At 48.8% G+C, this 19,675-nt stretch overlaps 1 protein-coding gene across 2 annotated transcripts in view; it reads left to right on the forward strand.

The window, feature by feature from the left end:
• Positions 1-16,753, forward strand: part of LOC144677467 (general transcription factor IIH subunit 4-like) — a 33,116-nt gene extending 16,363 nt beyond the window's left edge. For both annotated transcript variants that reach the window (XM_078537551.1, XM_078537550.1), the window contains exons 4-6: positions 5,360-5,491; positions 10,541-10,637; positions 16,730-16,753. In XM_078537551.1, the coding sequence (XP_078393677.1) occupies positions 5,360-5,491; positions 10,541-10,637; positions 16,730-16,738 (238 nt within the window). In that variant the 3' untranslated portion in view covers positions 16,739-16,753. The remainder of the gene's footprint in view (positions 1-5,359; positions 5,492-10,540; positions 10,638-16,729) is intronic.
• The last annotated feature ends 2,922 nt before the right edge of the window (positions 16,754-19,675 follow it).

Raw genomic sequence — 19,675 nt, forward strand, 5'->3', positions numbered from 1 at the left:
CTTGACCCACATTCCATTTGTTAAAACACGAATGCCCCCCACCCCTTTTCTTCCTTTCACAAGATCGGCTTCACTGTCCTACCGCTGGGCAACACTTGGGCACAGGCCCACGGCGGCTTGCAGCGAGCCGGGACACCGAACGCCGGGGCGGGGGGTGGGGGCGGTTGTTTTAATCTAACTCGACAGGGGTGCGAGCCCCATGGGATTGAGGTGGAAGTTCTGTCGACGGGGTCACGCTCAGCGCGGTCCCGCCCAGCGGCAGCACACGTCACCCTCCACTTGCCGAGGCGGAAGAAAGGCCGGCCGGTGCCAGGCTTAGCTGAAACGAGACCGTCCGCCTTTGCTTTCCTTTGGTAGAAGGAGATAGTTTGCATTCCCGTAGCACCTTTCGCGACCTCAGGCCGCCCCAGGGCCAAAGCCGATCTGTAACCCAACACCAATTCGAGGCAATTAAGGTGGTTGCACCTTCAAATTCCAATTACTCACTGCATACCAACCTCTGGCCGAAATACCTGAAGCATGGAGCACCCGGCTTTCTGATTGATCGCTATGGCAACAGGAAGCAATTTCTCTTACCGAGCGGCTTGGTCGGCCGTTTCGAAGAGTCAGCCGCATTGCTGTGGGTCTGGAGACCACGTAGGCCGGACCTATTCACAGCCAGTGTGAATTTGAAGGCAGCAGGTTGGAGCACAACCTCAAACAGCAATGAGTTAAATGACCAGCTCGCCTGTTTTGGTGGCGTGTCCGCTTGAAAGTGTGAAAAGCACCGAGCTTTACCGGGCTGGTAACCCAGGGGCCTGAACTAAGCAGCTCAAAAAGGCAGCTCTCACCTCTCGCGGGCATTTAGGGGTGGGCAATAAATGCTGGCCCTGCCTGCGATGCTCACATCCCAGGAACGAATAATAATAACCCATCTGGTTCACCGATGTCCTTCAGGGAAGGAAATCTACCATCCTCACCCGGTCTGGCCTACACGTGACTCCAGACCCACAGCAATGTGGTTGACTCTTCGAAACGGCCGAGCAAGCCACTCAGTAACAGAAATTGTTTCCTGTTGCCATAACGATCAATCAGAAAGCCGTGTGCTACATGCTTCAGGTATTTTGGGCAGAGGTTAGTATGCAGTGAGTAATTGGAATTTGAAGGTGCAACCATCTATTATACTTAATTACCTCAAATTGGTGTTGGGTTACAGATCGCACTACCTGGTGCCAACTGAAGTACAGGACATTGTTCAACAAATAAATAAGGTCCAAAATAGGACACATCCGGCAGCTAACTTTCCATCTACAGTGCGCGCACACACACGACACAGTGACTGATCCGCTGTCCCACCCAGTCCTAGAGTGGGGGAAAGGACAGTGTCTGACCCACTGCCCTCACTCGGTCCCAGAGGGGGAAAGGACAGTGTCTGTCCCACCCAGGCCCAGAGAGGGGAAAGGACAGTGTCTGACCCACTGCCCTCACTCGGTCCCAGAGGGGGAAAGGACAGTGTCTGTCCCACCCAGGCCCAGAGAGGGGAAAGGACAGTGTCTGACCCACTGCCCTCACTCGGTCCCAGAGGGGGAAAGGACAGTGTCTGACCCATTGTCTCACCCAGTCCCAGAGGGGGAAAGGACAGTGTCCGACCCACTGTCCCACCCAGTCCCAGAGGGGGAAAGGACAGAGTCTGACCCACTACCCTCACTCGGTCCCAGAGGGGGAAAGGACATTGACTGACCCATTATCACACCCGGTCCCAGAGGGGGAAAGGACAGTGTCTGTCCCACCCAGTCCCAGAGGGGGAAAGGACAGTGTCTGACCCACTGTCCCACCCAGTCCAAGAGGAGGAAAGGACAATGTCTGATCCACTGTCCCACCCAGTCCCAGAGGGGGAAAGGACAGTGTCTGACCCACTGTCCCACCCAGTCCCAGAGAGGGGAAAGGACAATGTCTGACCCACTGTCCCACCCAGTCCCAGAGGGGGAAAGGACAGTGTCTGACCCACTGTCCCACCCAGTCCCACAGGGGGAAAGTACAGTGTCTGACCCACTGTCGCACCCAGTCCCAGAGGGGGAAAGGACAGTGTCTGACCCACTGCCCCACCCAGTCCCAGAGGGGGGAAAAGGACAATGTCTGACCCACTGTCCCACCCAGTCCCAGAGGGGGAAAAGGACAGTGTCTGACCCACTGCCCCACCCAGTCCCAGAGGGGGGAAAAGGACAGTGTCTGACCCACTGTCCCACCCAACCACCAAAAATAAGTTGAGGAACTCACTGCCTTTTTCACTTCACAATTTTTGATTCCCTGAAGTCTGGAACTTGGTGAAGCGTGTGGGTGAGGCAGATGGTGCAGGTCACACATACGAAGCCTGGGGACTGGGAAGCTGGAGACTGTGGCACCATATGCTGTGTCTGAGCAGGTGGCTCTGACTATTTTTGAGCTGTTGAGAGTGCGGCTGTGCGATCCCATCCCTGCTGATCGTGCAGTGTCAATCAGAGCGCAAAACCACAAGACTATTTGCTCAGCCCCCTGCCCTCCCTGACTTCCTCCCCCACGACTAACATTTTACAGAAAAACCAAAGCAGAGGAACAGCTGATTTCTGAGGCGGCTGGGATGGGGTGCGGAGGGGCGCAGGGGGTTACTGATTGTCCTCTTTCCTTTACCTTGACTTGTGATTTATTCTCTCTCTTTACTGCTGCACTGCTCTGGGAATATAGATTCATGGAGGTTTTGACTAAAATCGGGGCGTTCAGTTTACCCAGCACCTTTCACCAACTCGGGGAATTCTGCAGCGCTTTTCAGCAAGCGGAAAGACCCTCGAAAGCATAGTCACTGCCGCAACGTGGGAAACGCTGCCATTGTACGCATAGCAAGATCCCACAAATAGCCGTGTGCCAAGTATCCCTCTGGCGGAAAGGTTGGTTGAAGGATTGGCGTTGGCCTCGGGCACTGGCGAGAACTCCCCTCAGGGCTGGAGTGGGCCATTCAGCCCCTCGAGCCCACTCTGCCGTTCAGTAAGACCATGGCTGACCTGATTGCAGCCTCAAGTCCACTTTCCCGCCGATAACCTTCGATCCCCTTGCTAGTCAAGAACCTGCCTACCTGTGCCTTAAAAATATTCATCGACCCAGCCTCCGCCGCTCTCTGGGGAGGATAGTTCTAAGGATTCACGACCCTCTGAGGGAAAAGATTTCTCCTCATCTCCGCCTTAAATGGGTGACCCCTTATTTTTAAACCGTGGCCCCTCGTTCTAATCTCTCCCACAAGGGGAAACATCCCCTCAGCATCCGCCCTCTGAAGTCCCCTCAGGACCTTATATGCTTCGAGAAGGTCACCTCTCAATCTTCTGAACTCCAATAGATACAGGCCCGGCCTGTTTATTCATTTGACTTATTCCGCGCATTAATAATGGAACCGAGAAAGAGAAAATGTCGGAACTGCTCTACCAATGCTGCCTGGGCCTCTAATAAAGGGGGGAGGGGGGAAGGGGGGGTGGGGGGAGAAAAAGCTAACGTTTCGGAGACAGTCACTTGCTGGCATTCAGCGTCACGGAACCATAGTGTCACACAACGTTAGCCTTTCTTTATGGACACTGCCTGACCTGTCCCCAGCATTTTTCTGTTTCATGCATCCAGCATCTGCAGCGTTTCTCTCTTTTGTTTTAAAACAAGAGAACTGGAATTTCACATATATGAACCATAAACCCACGGTGGGGGGGGCGTCAGTAGGTAGCACTCTCGCCTCTGAGTCAAAGCTGTAGGTTCGGGACCTTCTCCATAGAGACTTGACCATTTAATGTCGCTACCGGTGCCGGCCCGGAGGGAGAGCTGCCCCGTCGGAGATGCCCTCTTTCGAATGAAACGTTAAACCGAGTCCCCGATTCCGCCCCCTCCTCAGATGGCTGTAGAGGATCTCTCGGCCGCTATTTCGAATGAGCATGGAGCCCCCGCTGTCCTGGGTCAGTATTTACCCCTCAAACCAGACCACTGAAGCAAGGCCTGGGCATCATCTCATTGTTGTTTGTGGGAGCTTGCTGTGCAGCTGCTGTTTCCCAACCCCGGTGGGGTTGTGACCTCCGAGGCAGCAACGGTGGCGGACGTGGAGCTTGGCCTGAGTTTTGACAACCGCGGGGCCCCTTTGATTGGTTGTGGGGTTTGTTTTTTGTTTCGGTTGGTGGGCTGGCTCGATCGTCTGTTCTCTGAGGCCCGATCGCTGCCACAACCTTAGAAGTTTAACGCCCTTCTCCGCCACATCTCACCCCTCCATCCCCCCAGCTCAACATCCATAAACCGCTGACTCCTCCACACCCCCACCTTCAATTTTCACTCTGGGCCTACATGAGGCTGTGAAACCCTGAGGTTGTGAAAGTCACTATATAAATGCAAATCTTTCTTCTTAGCTTTGCTTTCAGTTGCACTAAGGCCATAGGACTAGATGATCCTGGGGCCATAGGGCTAGGTGACCCCGGTGTGGAGGGAGGGCGAGGAGGGGCGGGGTGTGGGTGGGGGCTGGTGGTGGTGCAGGGTTGCGGTGAGCATGTCGGGATTGGTGTCTTTGTGAGCAGGGTGATAAATAACTGGAATGCTGGGCGAGACCAGGACTCGCACACACACACTGGCAGCCTTCCGTCTCGCCAGTTCGAGCCTCGGTGGACAATTCTGTTCAGAGAAAGTGGAATGCCCTCCGGGGCACAAGCACGAGCAAAATGTATGGAGACCCTGAGCTTCCCCAATGTCAGGGTGTCTACACCTTCCCCCCCACCCCCCCAAAACCTCTCCTCCTCCCTGGTTGGGTCCAAGGGGAATGTAGAACATCATGTTTGGCACCAACTCGGCTGCAGGAGTTGCCAGAAAGACAACAAAGCTAGGCCACCTTTGGGCCCACTCCAGATTTTCTATCAGGGGTTTGATCCCTTGGCCTTCAACTCTCCCGACGTTTCCACAAGACAGTGGGCCTAATTCCACATAGCTGGGAGTTTGGTTCATGAGCCTCAGGGCGTGTCCCCATGAGGTGGGCCTGCACACCAAGCCTGGGGGCGGGCTGGGTGCCAAACCACCTCTGGGCTCCTCTGAAGCTTTAGCCCGTGGCCGCGATTGACCTCAGTTTCCGAGCGTCACCACAAGGAGGCACACTTCAACAATTGCCTCTGGACCAGGGCGCTCGCATCACACAAGACAGGCTCTGCAATAGGTTTGGATTCGGAAGAAGGAGATCAGATGGGCCGAAGTGTCGTCTTCATCCCAGCCGTTCCTGTGTGTTATTCGTATCCGTTCTAGTTTTTTTAAGCAGGAGCTGTTTGTCAGCGCTCGGGCTGTGCCGGCTGTGACTGTGACCGTGACCTCTCTCTCTCTCTTCCCCTCTGCCCTCCCTCCGCAGGGATCACGATGAGTGCATGAGCATCCTGATGGGGCTTCGGCTCTGGCATTCCCAGCAGCTTCCCGGTGGACTGCAGGGCCTGGTCCTCAATCCCATCTTCAAGGAGAACCTGCGCATCGCGCTTCTCGGAGGGTGAGTGACGGTGGCTTGGCCAGTGCTCAGTGGTGCTGCATCTGTGAGCGTGCGTATGCCTGTGCGAGTGTGAGCGACTCTTTTTTTGTGCGTGAGCATGTGTATGAGATTGTGTGTATCCTGCGTGTGCGAAGGTGGTCAGAACAGACGTTTCTTCCTGTAGATTGAAAATTATCGCCTCCCAAAAGTGTTCATGGGGCCGTTGCGACACAGAAGGGGGCAGTGTCCATCTATTCGCACTTTGAACCCTTTTTCATTTTATTCCCCCCACCCCCTCAAACCCATTAACCTCCTCCCCAATTCATTCTGGAACAGGCTGACTCCCCTTGCTCCTGTGTGATTCCAGAGGTGAGCCATCCCTGTGAACAGTGGCTCAGCAACCTCACAAATGCTCTGGGATTCCCCCGGAGGTGCTGCGGTTGACCTGCCACAGTGAACATGACGGCCTTTCCTCAAATAGGCCTCAATTTGCAGCAATTAAGTCGCCAGTGCTTTTAGTAACCATAGCAACGGTGCCTAGCCTAAATGCTAATTTCATTGTCAGAAAATAACCGGGCATTTCGCAACAACAGTTTGCAATCAAATGCGCCCATAAAGTGGGAAATGGAGCACTTTGCCTTTCAGGTACTTGGAGTCAGCATAAAGCGTTCAGCTCATGTACAGCACGGGTTAGATACAGAGTGAAGCTCCCTCTTAAAAAAAATCCAGTCCAGAACTAGGAGGCACTGTTTTAAAATTAGGGGTCGCCCTTATGGGGCAAAGATGAGGAGAATTTTTTTTTCTCAGAGGGCTGTGCGACTTTGGAATTCTCTGCCTCAGAAGATGGTGGAAGCGGGGTCATCGAATATTTTTAAGGCGGAGGTAGATAGATTCTTGTTAGGCAAGGAACTCAAAGGTTATTGGGGAGGGTAGATGGGAGTGTGAAATTTGAAACACAAACCAAGCGGCCATGATCTTAATGGATGGCGGAGCAGGCTCAAGGGGCCGAATGGCCTACTTCTGTTTCTATTTCATATGGTCGTATGTACATAAATCAAACAATCCCAGGGCAGGCACAGCACGGGGTCAGATGTAGAGTAAAATCTCCCTCTACACTGTCCCATCAAACACCCCCAGGACAGCAACAACATGAACATGAACAAAGAACAAAGAAAAGTACAGCACAGGAACAGGCACTTCGGCTCTCCAAGCCTGCGCCGATCATATTGCCCGTCAACTAAAACATTTTGCACTTCCGGGGTCCGTATCCCTCTATTCCCATCCTATTCATGTATTTGTCAAGCTGCCTCTTAAACACCATTATCGTACCTGCTTCCACCACCTCCTCTGGCAGCGAATTCCAGACACTCACTACCCTCTGTGTATAAAACTTGCCCCGCACATCTCCTCTAAAGTTTTCTCCTCTCACCTTAAATCTATGTCCCCGAGTAATTGACTCTTCCACCCTGGGAAAAAGCTTCTGACTATCTACTCTGTCCATGCCATTCAATTTTGTAAACTTCTATCAAGTCGCCCCTCAATCTCCGTCACTAGTGAGAACAATCTGAGTTTCTCCAACCTCTCCTCATAGCTAATAACCTCCAGACCAGGCAACATCCTGGTAAATCTCCTCTGCACCCTCTCCAACGCCTCCATATCCTTCTGGTAATGTGGCGACCAGAATTGCACGCAATATTCCAAGTGTGGCCTAACCAAGATTCTATACAGCTGCAGCATGACTTCCCAGCTTTTATACTCAACACCCCTGCCAATGAAGGCAAGCATGCCATATGCCTTCCTGACTACCTTATCCACCTGCGTTGCCACTTTCAGTGACCTGTGGACCTGTACACCCATATCCCTCTGCCTGTCAATGCATTTAATGGTTCTGCCATTTACTGTATAATTCCTGCCTGTATTAGACCTTCCAAAATGCATTACCTCGCATTTGTCCGGATTAAACTCCATCTGCCATTTCTCCGCCCAAGTCTCCAACCGATCTATATCCTGTTGTATCCTTTGACAATCCTCTTCACTATCTGCAACTCCTCCAACCTTAGTGTCGTCTGCAAACTTACTAATTAGCCCAGTTACATTTTCCTTCAAATCATTTATGTATACTACAAACAGCAAAGGTCCCAGCACTGATCCCTGCGGAACTCAACTAGTCACAGCTCTCCATTCAGAAAAGTACCCTTCCACTGCTACCCTCTGTCTTCTACGACCAAGCCAATTCTGTATCCATCTTGCCAGCTCACCTCTGATCCTGTGCGACTTTACCTTCTGTACCAGTCTGCCATGAGGAACCTTGTCAAAGGCCTTACTGAAATCCATGTATATAACATCCACTGCCCTTCCATCGTCGATCATCTTTGTCACTTCCTCGAAAAACTCGATCAAGTTAGTGAGACCCGACCTTCCCTTCACAAAACCATGCTGCCTCTCACTAATACGCCCATTTGCTTCCAAATGGTAGTAAATCCTGTCACGAAGAATCTTCTCCAATAATTTCCCTACCACTGACGTAAGGCTCACCGGCCTGTAATTTCCTGGATTATCCCTGCTACCCTTCTTAAACAATGGAACAACACTGGCCATTCTCCAGTCCTCTGGGACCTCACCCGTAGCCAGTGAGAATACAAAGATTTCTGTCAAGGCCCCAGCAATCTCCTCCCTTGCCTCCCTCAGTACTCTGGGGTAGATCCCATCTGGCCCTGGGGACTTATCCACCTTAATATTCTTCAAGACGCCTAACACCTCTTTTTTGATCTCAACATGATCCAGGCTATCTACGCACTCTTCCCTAGACAAATCGACCGCTAAGTCCTTTTCTTTGGTGAATACTGATGAGAAGTATTCATTTAGTATCTCTCCCATTTATTCTGGCTCCACACACAGATTCCCACCTCTGTCCCTGAGTGGGCCCACCCTTTCCCTGGCTATCCTCTTGCTTTTTACATATGTATAAAAGGCCTTGGGATTTTCCTTAATCCTGGTTGCCAGTGACTTTTCATGACCCCTTTTAGCCCTCCTGACTCCTTGCTTAAGTTTCTTCCTACTTTCTTTATATTCTCCACGGGCTTCATCTGTTCCCAGCCTTCTAGCCCTTACAAATGCTTCCCTTTTCTTTTTGACTAATCTCACAATATCCTTCGTAATCCAAGGTTCCTAAAACTTGCCATGCTAATCCTTCATCCTAGCAGGAACATGCCGGTCCTGAATTCTTCTCAACTGACGTTTGAAAGCCCCCCCCACATGTCAGTTGTTGATTTGCCCTCAAACATCCGCCTCCAGTCTAGATTCCTCAGTTCCTGCCTAATATTGTTCTAATTAGTCTTCCCCCAATTAATCACCTTAACCCGAGGACTCCTGTTATCCTCATCCACCAGTACCTTGAAATTTACTGAATTATGGTCACTTTTCCCGAAATGCTCCCCTGCTGAAACTTCGACCACCTGGCCGGGTTCATTCCCTAATACCAGGTCCAGTATTGCCCCTTCCATATTTGGACTATCTACATATTGTCTCAGGAAGCCCTGAATGCACCCTACAAATTCTGCACCATCCAAACCCCTAGCACTAAGTGATTCCCAGTCAATATAGGGAAAGTTAAAATCACCCACCACAACAACCCTTTTGCTTTTACATCTTTCCAAAATCTGCCTACATAACTGTTCCTCAATCTCCCGCCAGCAATTGGGAGGCCTATAGTAAACCCCTAACATTGTCACTGCACCCTTCCTATTCCGGAGCTCTACCCATATTGCCTCACTGCATGAGCCCACCGAGGAGTCCTCCTGTCGTACAGCTGTGATATTCCCCTTAACCTGCAGTGCAACTCCCCCACCTCTTTTACATCCTTCTCTATCCTGCCTGAAACATCTAAATCCTGGAACGTTTATCTGCCAATCCTGTCCATCCTTCAACCAAGTCTCTGTAATAGCAATAACATCATAGTCCCAAGTTCTAATCCAAGCTCTAAGCTCATCTACCTTGCCTGTTATACTTCTCGCATTGAAACAAATGCATTTCGGACCCCCAGTCCCACTGTGTTCAGTAATTTCTCCCTGCCTGCCCTTCCTCTTAGTCCTACTGGCCATATTTACTGGTTCCCAGTCATTTATTTCACCTGCTGACCTATTGCTCTGGTTCCCACCCCCCTGCCATACTAGTTTAAACCCTCCCAAGTGACACTAGCAAACCTCGCAGCCAGGATATTGCTGCCCCTCCGTCCTTCTTGTACAGGTCCCGCCTGCCCCGGAAGAAATCCCACTGATCCAGATATCAGAAACCCTCCCTCCTACACCATCTGTTCAGCCACGTGTTCAGCTGCACTATCTTCCTATTTCTAGCCTCACTGGCACGTGGCACAGGGAGTAATCCTGAGATTACAACCCTAGAGGTCCTGTTTGTTAACTTTCTGCCTAACTCCCTGAACTCCCGCTGCAGGACCTCGTCACTCTTCCTGCCTGTGTCGTTAGTACCAATGTTTACCACGACCTCTGGCTGTTCTCCCTCCCCCTTCAGAATGTCCCGTACCCGATCAGAGACATCCTGGACCCTGGCACCAGGCAGGCAACATACCATCCTGGTGTCTCTTTCATGACCACAGAAGTGCCTATCTGAGCCCCTGACTATAGAGTCGCTATGACAATTGCTCTTCTGTGCTTTGACCCCCCCTGCTGAACAACAGAGACAACCGTGGTGCCACTGCTCTGGCTACTGCTGTTGTTTTCCCCTGATAGGCCATCCCCCCAACATCCCAATAGTATCCAAAATGCTATACCTGTTAAGAGAGGGGGACAGCCACAGGGGATTTCTGCACTGACTGCAGATGGGTTAGGTACAGACAAACTCCCTCTAAGCTAAAATAGAAGCAAAGAACTGCAGATCGTGGAAATCTGAATTAAAAATTGAAAATGCAAGAAATACTCAGCAGTGGAATGTCCAAATGAGATTTTGTAGTGTTTATTGGTGTGTGTGTATGTATGTATGTGTAGATCATGTGTTATTACTAAGTGACCAGGAACTATGATTATTACAGTTACCAATGCGCCATGTTCCCCACAGGGGCAAACCCTGGGCCGATGACACCAGCCAGCTGGGACCTGACAAACATGCTCGAGATATCCCTACGTTGGACAAGTATGCCATGGAGCGTTGGGAGGTGAGTTGGGATCATCTTGGCTGAACTGCACGTTCTAGGTCGACACAATGTGATGAAGTAAAAAAATAGTGGGAACAGGACAAGTAATGTTAAAAAGACAAGCCTTAAGGCTTTGTGCCTTAACACAAGGAGCATTTGCAATAAAGTGGATGAATTAACCGCGCAAATAGATGTAAACAGGTATGATATTACGGGATTACGGAGACATGGCTGCAGGGTGACCAGGGATGGGAACTGAACATCCAGGGGCATTCAGTATTTAGGAAGTACAGACAAAAAGGAAAAGGCGGTGGAGTTGCATTGCTGGTTAAAGAGGAAGTTAACACAATAGTGAGGAAAGATATTAGCTCCGATGATATGGAATCTGTATGGGTAGAGCTGACAAACACTGAGGGGCAAAAAATGTGAGTGGGGGTTGTAAATAGACCCCCAAACTGTAATGTTGGGAATGGCATTAAACAGGAAATTGGAGACGCATGCAACAAAGGAACATCTGTAATTATGAGTGACTTTAATATGCATATAGATTGGGGTAAATCCAATTAGTAACAATACCATAGAGGAGGAATTCCTGGAGTGTATATGGGATGTTTTTCTGGACCAATACGTTGAGGAACCAGCTAGAAAACAGGCCATCCTAGACTGGGTATTGTGTAATGAGGAAGGAATAATTGGCAATCTAGTTGTGTGAGGCCCCTTGGGGATGAGCGACCATAATATGATAGAATTCTTCATCAAGATGGAGAGTGATGTAGATGATTCTGAGGCGAGGGTCCTGAATCTTAATAAAGGAAACTACGATGGCATGAGATGCGAGTTGGCTATGATGGATTGGGAAACGTTACTTAAAGGGATGACGGTGGATAGGCCATGGCAAACATTCAAAGAGCGCAAGGGTGAACTGCAACAATTGTTTATTCCTGTCTGGCGCAAAAGTAAAACAGGAAAAGTGGCCAAACCATGGCTTACAAGGGAAATTGGAGATAGTATTAGATGCAAGGAAGAGGCATACAAATTGGACAGAAAAAAAACAGGCCTGAGGATTGGGTGCAGTTTAGAATTCAGCAAAGGAGAACCATGGGATTGATTAAGAAGGGGAAAATAGAGTATGAGAGTAAGCTTGTGGGGAACATAAAAACTGACTGTAAAAGTTTCTACAGGTATGTGTAGAGAAAAAGATTGTTGAAGACAAATGTAGGTCCCTAACAGTCAGAAACAGGGGAATTTATAATGGGGAACAAAAAAATGGCTGACCAACTAAAAAGATACTTTGGTTCTGTCTTCACAAAGGAGGACACAAATAACATACCAGAAATGTTTTCCACATGCTCAGCTATTAAACCTTTTATAATGGACTCTAGAATTTTCCCCACTACCGACGTCAGGATGACTGGTCTATAATTCCGTTTTCTCTCTACCTCCTTTTTTAAATAGTGGGGTTACATTAGCTACCCTCCAATCTGTAGGGACTATTCCAGAGTCTATAGAATCTCGGAAGATGACCACCAATGCATCCACTATTTCTAGGGCCACTTCCTTAAGTAGTCTGGGATGTAGATTATCAGGCCCCGGGGATTTATCGGCCTTCAATACCATCAATTTCCCCAACACCATTTCCCTACTAATACTGATTTCTTTCAGTTCATCCCTCTCACCAAACCCTGTGTTCCCCAACATTTCTGGTATGTATTTTGTGTCCTCCTTTGTGAAGACAGAACCAAAGTATGTATTTAGTTGGTCAGCCATTTCTTTGTTCCCCATTATAAATTCCCCTGTTTCTGATGGTTAGGGACCTACATTTATCTTCACCAATATTTTTCTCTTCACATACCTATAGAAACTTTTACAGTCGGTTTTTATGTTCCCCACAAGCTTACTCTCATACTCTATTTTCCCCTTCCTAATCAATCCCTTGGTCCTCCTTTGCTGAATTCTAAACTGCTCCCAATCCTCAGGTCTGTTGTTTTTTCTGGTCAATTTGTATACCTCTTCCGTGGATCTAATACTATCTCTAATTTCCCTTGTAATCCATAGTTTGGCCATCTTTCCTGTTTTACTTTTGCACCAGACAGAAATAAACAATTGTTGCAGTTCACCCATACGCTCTTTGAATGTTTGCCATGGCCTATCCACCATCATCCCTTTAAGTAACGTTTCCCAATTCATCATAACCAACTCGTGCCTCATACCATTGTAGTTTCCTTCATTAAGATTCAGGACCCAAGTCTCAGAATCAACTACGTCACTCTCCATCTTGATGAAGAATTCTATCATATTATGGTCGCTCATCCCCAAGGGGCCTCAGACAACTAGATTACCAATTATTCCTTTGTCATTGCGCATTACCCAGTCTAGGATGGCCTGTTCTCTCGTTGGTTCCTCAATGTATTGGTCCAGAAAAACATCCCATATACACTCCAGGAATTCCTCCTCTGCGGTATTGTTACTAATTGGATTTGCCCAATCTATATGCATATTAAAGTCATCCATAATTACAGATGTTCCTTTATTACGTGCAGGGGGATCTCATAGAAACCTATAAAATTCTAACAGGACTAGACAGGGTAGACGTAGGAAGGATGTTCCCGATGGTGGGGGAGTCCAGAACCAGGGGTCACAGCCTGAGGATACGGGATAGACCATTTAGGACTGAGATGAGAAATTTCTTCACCCAGAGAGTGATGAGCCTGGGGAATTCATTACCACAGAAAGTAGTTGAGACGAAAACATTGTATGTTTTCAAGAAGGAGTTAGATACAGCTCTTGGGGCGAAAGTGATCAAAGGATATGGGGGAGAAAGCGGGAGCAGGCTATTGAGTTGGATGATCAGCCATGATCATTATGAATGGCAGAGCAGGCTTGAATGGCCTACTCCTGCTCCTAGTTTCTATGTTTCTATGTAAGCATTCGGGGCAGGCGTTAGCTGAATGCAAGAATATAGTGCAGGAGGATAGAAGAGTATCGACTCCATCAAAGCCCCACCCTTTGAATGTAAATTCTTTCATCCTGACATCCAGTTACGTTCGGGGCACCTTGATGAATGGCCGAGCAGGCTCAAGGGTCCAAATAGCCTACTTCTGCTTCTATTTCATATGTTCATATGTACATAAATCAAACACTCCCAGGGCGGGTGCAGCATGGGGTTAGACGTAGAGTAAAAGCTCCCTCTACATTGTCCCATCAAACACTCCCAGGACAGCAACAACATGGGTTAGATACAGACTAAAACTCTGGTCTGCATGTTTTCTGTCTGCTTTGTAGCTTAATCTGACGTATCTCACCTTTTCCCTTAAATGCCTCATCCTTGAATCTGATCTATTTTTTTTTCCACTGGTGTATATTTATAACCTTTCACCATATTACTTTGGAGTAATATTTACGAGTAACTTATAGGGAGTCAATTGGTACTTCCTCAATTCATCTTCCTTAGTTGATTCTTGACTGCCCTCAGATTTGGCCTAGGAAGATGCCCAGTTATGTGAAATGGCTACTGGCGGCCAATGCCACCTTTCCAGGACATCTAGGGATAGGCAATGAATGCCAGATTTCCCAATGATACTGGCGTCCAGAGAATAAATAATGTAAAAAAAAACAACAAATAATTTGGAGTAAAGTGATACTGGAGCAAGTGTTTCTTTGGTTCTTGGGAAGTTTATAGTTCGTGTCCCTTCCCTATTGTAGCTGTACGCCTGCTTCCAAGTTTTGCATCCTGTAATCATTGCCTCCAATATTTCTTTCGCTTTCTCCCTTGTTTAAAGGGAAAATTGCTGACAACCTTATTGTGAAATCTTGCCGCGAAAAAAAAGTTGCAGCGTTCGTGCTCCTGCTTGTTTTTAAACCATGTGGGGAAAGCCAGGGACGAGATACTTCTTACTAATTGGCTTGTGGGCACAGTGGCAGAGTCTGCACGTGCCCAGACTGGTCAGTATCATGGGAACAGCAAGCTTGGGTACTTGACTACTTCAGCTTTACTGTGGCTCTGGGCAGGATATCAACTCCCAGCTGCAGGGCTTTGGAGAGAGGCTGAGGTCTCCAAGTTTAAACATCAGTGCAGTTGCCCACAGAGACAAAATAGAGCTTTATGTCAGAAAGCTTATTTGAGTCCTGGATATTTATTAAAAATGGTTGCTTGGCACTACAGAACTTGAATCTTGTTAAAAATAGAGACATGTTGCCGAAGTTTTTTTTGTCTCATGCTCATCATGACAAACGCAAGAATACCAAATTTCAAAGGATCGCAAGAATTTATACTACAGGAGAAAAGGATGCTGATTGGTTGGTAAGTCGACCCTATTGGCTGAGGCGTTGCCATGGAGACAGCAACAGGAAGCTATAGGCTTCCCGAGCTCAGAGTGATCGTTTGAAATTTGACATTCTTGCATTTGTCCGGATGAGTGCAAGACCCAAAGCTTCAGTAACATGTCTCTCTTTTCAGCAATATTGTTAAAAATATGTTCTGGAAGGTTGATTAGAACAGCTGCCACCTCCCTGACTGGCCATAGTTAGAGTATTCTGATTTATTTTGATTTAACTCCATTTCAATGAATGGACAAACATTTCAATGAGCTTTCTTGGGTGTTTGCACTCTTCTCTCTTTATATTTCCTGATAGTTCCTAAACCCGGGCAGTCTATTAGCCCGAGACACAGGAACAGAACCCCGAAGCCTCTCTGCCACCAGCAAGGCACGAGTTTAAGAGCGTGTTGGAATACCCACCACATGTCTGGATGAGTGCAGCTGTGACAACACTCAGTAAGCTCGACGTCACCCAGGACAAAGCAGTCAGCTTGCTGGCAACTCATCCATTACCTTTAAACATTCACTCCCTCCAGCACTGGTGCACAGTGGCTGCAGTGTCCACATGATGCACTGCAGCACCTCTCAAAGGCTCCCTCGACAGCACTTTGCAAACCCATGGTCTTCAGAAGGACAAGGGCAGCAGGCGTGTGGGATGTCCGCCACTTCCAAGTTCCCCTCCAACCAATATCCCTTCCAACTTGGTCATGTAGCGCCTGTCCCTTAACTTTCTCCCTAACAGCACTGTGGATGTACCTACAACACATGGACTGCAGCGGTACAAAAAGAACCACCACCGCCACCACCATCTTCTCAAGGGCAATTAGGAATGGGCAATAAATTCTGGCCTGGCCAGCAATTCCCACGTCCCGAAAATGTTTTGCTTTCCCAAAAGGAAAACCTTCCCCATAAAATTTAAGCCTTGCTTTGCACATAGGGGCAATTGAGGGGCTTAATCCTGGGGTTACTCACTGCTGGCTGGCCAGGTTAATGGTTAGAGTGGCCAAACAGTAAATGGGAAATTGATGTGTGGCAGCCTCCTGTCTCGTATGGACTGTGATTGTCAACTCTGTCTTGAGCATCGCCTGGTGATCTCAGGATCGCCACTCTGGCGCAGCAGTCTGTGCCGCATTTGCTGCAGAGGGAGACAGTGGGCTGAGGAGGGACACGATTTGCCAGCCTGGGCCCTCTTCCCGACCTGCTAAACTTTTCGTTTCTGCTTGCCTCTTCCAAAACAATCATCCTCCAGAGGCCGCGGCCGTCAGCGATTGTCTCCCAGTTATCAGTCTCAATATCCACCACCTTCATATCCCGCTTGACAGGGTTAGGCACGGGCAATGGGTACAGGTGGGTGAGAGCATTAAACATGGCCCCCTCGGTGAGAGGGTTAAACCTGGGTACAGGCAGTAGTGAGGATCAAACACTTGTTGGGTGAGAGGATTCAACCCACCCAGGGAGGTGAGGGGGTCCATTCAATTGTTATTTATTTAGTGACTGCAAATCCCTGAAGCCAAGCGATAGCCTCCTCGTGTGCTGAGTTTAAGGTGATTAGTCCGTAGACGGGACACTCTTCGATAACGTGCAGCGTTGTTTGTGTTTCTCCACAAGGACATAAGGGGTTTGTACTGAGGCCCCATAGGCGGAGGTTGGCTACACAGGGGCCTTGGCCTGTCCTGTACCTGTTTAGCAAGGACCACTCTCTTGCTGTGGTAGTTCAGAGCCTGCCTTTCAAGAGATGGGGTTTGCCACGAGGAACTGGTTAGTGACTTCCTGTGTTTCCTATTCCTTGATCCAAAGGATGTCTGATGGTGGATCTTGCTCAGGAAGGGTGCTCCATATGGGGTGCCGAGATGGAAGGCAGGCAGTAGGTGGGCTGAACAGGTCACCATGGGGTGGTAAGTGAGGTGCAGCATGGATGGTTTCAAACAGCTTGTGGGTTTTCATCAGTTGGCGGATGTGGGGTGGGATAATGTTCGCAATGACTGGAGCCAGTGGAGGAATGTTAAGCGGAGGGTTCCGGGTATCGATGCGCATTGTTGCGTTCGATTGAGTGTCCACAAGATGTGTGTGCGTCATTCAATGAGCTTATTACTGTGCCTTTAGGAGCCGAGCTAATTAAAATTTACCCATGGAGCCAGGCCGTAACATGCCATTGGCTTAGCTGGTGAAAAACAATGGCTGTAAACAGCATCACAAACTGCTTCTCACACGCGCTGCTCTCCAAGCTACCTCCTCAATCAATCAATTTGCATAGGGATTCGAGTCTCAGCTGCCAAGTTCACATACTACCCTCTAGTTCCAGAGTAAGGAATGGGCACTCCCCCTACCACCCTCACTCCACCCCCACCCCCACCAGCCATATCACTCAGTGAGTAAAAGACACTGCCCCACACAGACAAGTAAAGCCCCAGTTTCCACCTCTGTACTTATAAGGTAGGCAAAGATAAGTGGCTCCCGTTGGCTGATGCTACAAGGACTAAGGGACACAGATTTAAGGTTTTGGTCAAGAGATGCGGTTGAGGGGAGGGGGATGGTGGGGAATGTGAGGAAGAACTTTCTTTTCTCGCAGCACAAGGTAATGGCCCTGGAACTCGCTGCTTCCGAGGGTGGTAGAAGCAGAAACAATTTCAAAGGGAAATTGAATGGGCATTCGAGGGAAATAAGCTTGCAGGGCAATGGGAACAGAGCTGTGGGGTGGAATGGGAGTGACTGGGTTACTCCCAGAGAGCTGGCATGGTCTCGATGGGCTGAATGGTCTCCTCTATGCTATAATGACTCCGCGACACAGTGCTGAGTTCTACGAACATACGAATTAGGAGCAGGAGTAGGCCGCATGGCTCCTCGACAGCAATGTGTTTGACTCTTAACTGCCCTTTGAACAAGGGTAGTTAGGGATGGGCAATAAATGTTGGCCTAGCCAGCGACGCCCACATCCCACGAATAAATAAAAAAAAGAGTCAGCCACATTGCTGTGGGTCTGGAATCACACTTAGGCCAGACCAGGTAAGGACGGCAGATTCCCTTCCCTAAAGGACATTAGTGAACCAGATGGGTTTAACAGCAATTGACAATGGTTTCATGGTCACTGTTATTGAGTCTAGCTTTTCAATTCCACCAGCTGCCATGGTGGGATTTGAACCTGTATCCTCAGAATGTGAGCCTGGGCCTCTGGATTACTAGCCTCCAGATTTTCACACAGCAAGCTCCCACCAACAGCAACGTGACAATGAGCAGATAGCCTGTGTTCTTGTTGGTCGAGGAATAAATATTCATATTTCCAGCATCTTTTATGCCCACACAGCCCACGGTTTAATGTCTCACCTGTAGGATGGCACCTGCAACAGTGCAGCGCTTGGGAACGTCAGCCTAGGTTTTATTTTTTCCCAGCAGTTTTGAAGAAGTCATATACCCCACCCGCCTCCCCACCCCGAGCCTCTGGAACCCACAACCTTCTGACTCCGAGGCGGGAGTGCTATCCACTGAGCTACAGTGCAGAGGGGTGAAACTTCATTCAGCATCTGATTAGAACAGTGAAAAAGACACCCAACCATGCCCTTATAGATTGTGCCCTTGGAGCACTGTAACGCTAGGGTGAGCTATTAGTGCTGTAGGCCTGTCACTGGCTGCGGGAGCAATTTGAGGTGATAATTAAGAGCGTCACTCAAGAAGTGATCTCCCAGTTTCGAAGGAGAGTCATTAACATTGTGACTTTTAAAGGACTAGGGGAGTGGAAGCCTTGTGCATTCAGATACTCGGCTCTTCAATGTGGGAGGACAAATTGATAAAAGTTGTAATGAGAAAACCTTAGATGCTAAGATGTCGTTAGTGCGGATGCGAGAGTACAAAAGTGTAATTCTGAATCTATGCAAATTACTGAGGAAGCCACAGTTTAAATATTGCGTCCGGTGCGGGGACCTGACTTTGGCAGGAGTGGGAAGCTAGCACTAGGATTTTTATCCCACATCTGGAGGCCATTCAGCTCATTGTGTTTGTGCCGAGCTGTGTTGAACTCCCGCCCCCCTCCCCCCCAGCATTTTTCACTCAGTTACTACAGCCACTCTCAAAATGACCTTGACCAGTCGTATGATGAATGAGGCCTCGACAACAATTGTATTTATGTAGCGCCATACCACTTTGAAGCATTTCAAAGCACTTCGTACAGGCCGCAACAGCCACTCCGCACAGCAAGTGTCTGGCTTGCCTGTTTGCTTGGTGGTGCAGAGTAAGTGATATCGGGTATTGCTCTCGGAGGGAAAATCAGGAAAATTGACGGCTCTTCTTGGTGCTGGTGCTCTTTAATATTCACTGGAACAAGCAGGCCGAGCTTAGGTTTTGTAGTTTAAGGGATTAATTCTGTGATTTGCTAATGAGACAGTATACATCAACACAGGAAGTGATGGGGAGACAGTGGCATAGTGGTAATATCACTGGACTAGTAATCCAAAGGCCCATTCTAATGCTCTAGGGCATGAGTTCAAATCCCGCCAAGGCAGCCGGTGGAATTTAAATTCAATTAATAAATCTGGAACGGAGACCCAGTCTCAGTATTGGTAACCATGAGACTGTCATTGACCTACATAAGGAGATATCGGGACAGGTTTAACCAAAAGCTTGGTTAAAGAGAGAGATTTTAAGGAGCGTCCGAAAGGAGGAGAATAAGGCAGAGGCGGGCGGAGAGGTTTGGGGAGGGAGTTCCAGAACTTAGGGCCTCGGCAGCTCAAGGAACGGCCACCAGTGGTGGAG

The sequence above is a fragment of the Cetorhinus maximus genome, unplaced genomic scaffold (assembly GCF_964194155.1).
Source record: "Cetorhinus maximus unplaced genomic scaffold, sCetMax3.hap1.1 HAP1_SCAFFOLD_2566, whole genome shotgun sequence".
NCBI lineage: Eukaryota > Metazoa > Chordata > Chondrichthyes > Lamniformes > Cetorhinidae > Cetorhinus > Cetorhinus maximus.